Source organism: Carex rostrata, chromosome 27, assembly GCF_964058835.1.
Source record: "Carex rostrata chromosome 27, lpCarRost1.2, whole genome shotgun sequence".
Classification (NCBI taxonomy): Eukaryota; Viridiplantae; Streptophyta; class Magnoliopsida; order Poales; family Cyperaceae; genus Carex; species Carex rostrata.
The window spans coordinates 562165-567091 of NC_135944.1; the positions used below are offsets into that span (position 1 = coordinate 562165).

General features: G+C 35.5%; 1 protein-coding gene across 2 annotated transcripts; it reads left to right on the top strand.

Annotated features, from left to right (window-relative positions):
• The first annotated feature begins 1751 nt into the window (after positions 1-1751).
• On the top strand, positions 1752-4603 carry LOC144545228 (protein ACCELERATED CELL DEATH 6-like). Of its 2 annotated transcripts, none has more exons than XM_078293815.1 (4): positions 1752-2102; positions 2211-2783; positions 2892-3454; positions 3586-4603. In XM_078293815.1, the coding sequence occupies exons 1-4, from the start codon at positions 1817-1819 to the stop codon at positions 4273-4275; spliced, it is 2112 nt and encodes a 703-aa protein (XP_078149941.1). In that variant the 5' UTR covers positions 1752-1816; the 3' UTR covers positions 4276-4603. The 2 variants fall into 2 exon arrangements, with proteins under 2 accessions (XP_078149941.1, XP_078149942.1); XM_078293816.1 differs by having other exon boundaries at positions 1752-2081.
• The last annotated feature ends 324 nt before the right edge of the window (positions 4604-4927 follow it).

Here is a 4927-nt window from a genome sequence, read left to right on the forward strand (position 1 = left end):
TTAATTTTTCAAAGATCACGTAATAAGAATGGTCACTATATACATGGAACATGCGAGAATGGTCAATACCTAACATATCTGATCTTGGCATGACTTTTTTACATTCCAATCACAAAATATTGAGTTCGGATCTAAACTGTCTAATTATAATTTCAGAAACTCAATCTGAGATAAAATGTACGGACTCTTTTAATATTCATGTCAAAATAGATTAAACGGTTCGGATTCAAACTTAAAATTTAAATAATCTTAGGTCATATGAATCCTCTTTTCAGTTGCTACTTCTTGTACAAGTAAACAACAAGAACCCAAGAAGCCAACTTTACATTATTTTTTTGGACCTGTTATCGAAGTGACCCACTACACGAACTACTGCAAATGCTTCAATTCTGGTCCTTTTAAAAAAAAAAAAAAAAGAACAGATCTGGATCGTTTGTTAGAAGTCCTGCGCAAATCTAAAAATTGCTATCTAGTCCAAACTGCTTGGATTTTAAGATCCGTGTGCGTAAATATTGTAACAGACTCAACGGATTTTAAAGAGAATCGGACGAATGCGAAATCCATCCAACTCAAATTTAAGTCCGATGGGAGTCATACTCAAATTATTTATCATTCAAAAAGTTAGTAAGCACACAAGGGATGAATTAATTTTAGTCGAAGATGCTTGTAAAGAGAAAAATTGATACCAAGTCCAAACTGCTTGGATATTTTTCAGTAGAAACCTTTGGGTGGCCAAGGAAATTAATATCCTGAGTTGAAAGAACAAATGTTTTTATTAGAAATTTTGACAAGACTAGGTGGATTATACGATCGAATTTGTCAATAGTTTTTAGACTAGGTGCAATTAATACTATACAAATTTGCCAATATATAGTTTTAAATCTGTTACATGGTATGTAATTCTCAGCCGATCGACATTTCTTTGATGCGATACAGTGAATCATGTCCGCTGTGAAATGTTAAAGCAACGCGTTTAACAGCAGTTAATGAGACAATGAAATGCGAATATGCGATACGTACAAGAAAGCAATATTAAGCTAGCTAGCGTCACGGATCTTTTGTTCGTTTGGTAGTAATTGAAGCCACACAAGTAGACGAATTAGTTTAGTCCACAAAATAAATAATTTTTGTCCAAGGTACCTGTAAAAAGAAAAATTTCTATTTAGTCCGAGCTGCTTTAATTTATTGAAAAAAATAATTGAGAAAGCGAAAGGAACGCACTTTTCACCGATAATTACATTATCACATTTTGTAATTCTATTAGGGAAATTAAGTAGCGCCAGTCGTCACGGGCATCCTCTAGTGGGTTTAACTGAAGCCACACAAAGGGGTTGAAATAATTAATTTGGACCACAAAAATGACTACAATTTAATCCAAGGTACTTGTAAAATGATAAATTGCTACCTAATCCAAAATGCTTGGATTTGTTTCGAAAATAATTTAGAAGGTAAAATGACACTGTTTAAATTGATATTTTGTTGCCACTATAATATATTGGAATATTTAGTTACCACAGTTTTAAGTTCATATTAACAAATATATGTTTGCGGTAAAAAGGACAACAGAAACAGAATCCAGTTTTAAATATTTTAATTCCATATTTTTGAGGTTTAAACTGGACCATATATATTTGTTGAAAACGACGTCTATGTAAACATAACATGATTCTGGGGACTTATATGTAATAATCCTATTAATCTATTTAGAAGAGCATAACAGCATATATATATATGTGTGTGTGGTCGTCTTCTTTTTGCTCTAACAGAAATTTGGCCATTCTTTATTCTTGCGCAAGGAAATTAAAGTTGTAGCAACATGTCTATCAATTTAAACAGTTCATCATGGAAAGCACATGATTTGAAAGATGAGGAGCTCTATGCAGCCTTGCTACTAGCTGAGGGAGACCGGCGACTAGCGGCCTTGCTCCAGCCACCACACGATCACGTAAGAGGCAAGGGTGATCTTCCATTAGATGAAGGAATTGGACGACATGCCATGTGCCCCGATCTATATCGAGCCACAAAATCTGGATCCATAAATCGTGTTATGGAATTGCTTGGGTTTAAAGAGGAGATGACAAGTATAAACGGTGCCAGTCATGGTATATAATGACACAAATACGTGAAAGGATATTTATTTTTGTGTACTAATATCCTTACACAATATATTTCATGAGGTTTGTTTCTCATATTTTGCTGGTCCATTACAGATCCCAAAGAGGTGAAAGTTATGTTGGAAGATACACCTGAGACTAAAAAGACAAATAAGCACTGGGGACGCGGTGACGGTTTATGTACGCTTCAAGAGGTCACAGCCGAAAAGAACACGGTGCTCCACATAGCTGCAGAACAAGGCCATGTAGAACTTGTCGAAAAAATTATCCAGAGAGATAATACTCTTTTGGTATCTGAAAATTCCATGGAAGAAACACCACTGCACTTGGCTGCAAGAGCAGGAAACCGCCGTATGGTCTCACATATTGTATTTCTAGCTCAGCAGTCCGGTATTGGGGCATATCAAGTCCTCACGAAAAGAAGCATCGAAGGAGATACGGTTCTACATGAGGCAGCTCAACATGGTCAAGAAGATGTGGTGCAAGTACTCATGACAGTGGCTCCTGCACTCTCTGTTGAGTTGAATGATGCCTCCATGTCTCCTTTGTATCTTGCCGTGGTCAGAAATTCTGTTGATATTGTACGAATATTGACACAATACTCACACTCATCTGCTCTTGGACCAAACCAGCAAAATGCTTTGCATGCTGCTGTCCTACAAAGTCCAGGTAAGAACATCACTCTTCTGTCGAATTAGTAAAAGAACTAGAGACTATTATATTTTTTTTTTTCAGAAATTAAAAATTAGGACTAAACTTTTTGTGTGCCATTATCAGAAATAACGTCCATGCTACTGGATTGGAAGGCTGAATTGGCGAACAAAAAGGATGCCTCAGGTAGCACTCCGGTTCACTATGCAGCATCCAGTGGAGATGTCACTACAGTGAATACTATTTTGGATAGAGTGCCTTTAGCTGTTTACATTCAAGATCAAGAAGGATCATCACCTTTACATGTTGCGGCACGAATGTGCAATTGTTCTGCCATTTCTTGTATGATTGATATTTGTCCAGACTCATTTGAGCTTTGCAACAACCATGGTCAGAATTTCCTACATATTGTGGCCCAACATGGTGGTAAAGAAATTAATCTTAATGGTCATGATTTGAAAAATATAATCTCCATCATTAATCTTGTTTCTAGAAAACCTGATTTGAAAAAGCTAGTTAATGAGAGGGATAATGAAGGAAATACACCCTTGCACTATGCTTCTATGAATGGCTTTACAGAGGTAATTTTGCATTTGCTTAAAGTAAGCGAGGCAGACACAACGCTAATGAATAATGAAGGCAAGACGGCGCTTGACCATGCTGTTTCATTAGACAGTTTTTTCCTCATGGTATAATTAATCTCCAACATGTTATATTTATTTGGAAATTAAACACCATAATATTCTTAATTAGTATTACTGTATTAATATGCATTAGTTATAAACTTATAATTAGTTGTAAAATTTATCTCAACATGCAGGCAGGTGCTGTAGCAACACTGTCTGCTTATGGTGCCACTTTTAGTCCTGAGAGACAAGACAAAGTAATAAAGAACTGGAAAGACGAGACAACAAAGTGGATTGACAGTGTTTCCGACAACCTGATAATTGTTTCCGTTTTAATTGCTACAATTGCCTTCTCAGCTGCTTTCAACATACCAGGGTCATACAACGGTGACGGAATAGCAAACCTCCGTCAAGCAAGACAGTACAACATCTTCCTCGTACTCGACACTATTGCCATGTCAGCCTCTGTGTCTGCAACAGTTTTGCTCGTTGTTTCAAAGGCGGTTAGTAAGAAGGGCTGTTGGATTAGCTTCTCTCTCGCTTTGATTTTCCTGTGGATATCCCTATTCACTATGGAATTAGCTTTTTTCATTGCCGTATCAGTAGTTTTGGGGAATGGTAAAATTGCCACCAAGTGCATTATTTCTTCTATTATAATGTCTTTCTTCATCTGGACAGTATTGGCTATTCTAAATATTTGCTCCCCAGCAAAATTTGAAACAATAAGAAAATTTCTTTCTTCTACCAAGAAACAAACTCAGACAACTCACCAAATTACAATTCAATTCCCCAAGTTGGCCTCATATGTTAGGAGATGGAATTGGTTTATTTTCTTAAACTTCTTTTTGTACTTCACAACGGTTGCTGTTCTATGGACTATTTGACTACAAGACAGAGTGGTAATTACTAATTACTCTAGTGCTATGTTGGTAGTAAGCTTCTTCTAGTCTTATTAATTTTTTTCCTGTAGTGTGGAAGTTGTGAAAATTAATTCTTAAACCTCCACTTCAACAATAAGATAGTTTGAAACTATGACCAAGATAGTTGTGAATCGGATGAAAAACCTATAATTATCTTGGAGTTAGTGGATCATTGTTCTTTGTTGATTAGGCTCTGGTCTTATTTTATTTCTGGAAGTATAAAATATGCATCCTATTGTAATTTGATAAAACAGTGATTGTAATTAATAAAGTAATCTATTGAATTTTTTCATAGTTTCCATGGTACAATTTGATGCATATAGCTGTTGAACATATTTCCTAAAGTATACAAATAGCCGTTGTACTTTTGGCCATTTGTAACAAGCTTAGGAAAAGAGGAACAAAGAGAAAAGAGCCAAGGCATAATTGGTAAAATTTCCACCCAGTTATTCTAAGTGTCCCTGGGTGGTGTATAAGAGATGTAGATATAACATATAAGAGATGAATGGAGAAAAGTCATTAATATATTGGTAGTTCACATTTTTTTATGCTATTTCTGCATTGCAAGATATTTTTTTTTTTTTTTTTTTTTTTTGCGATAGCTGCATTTGTACTT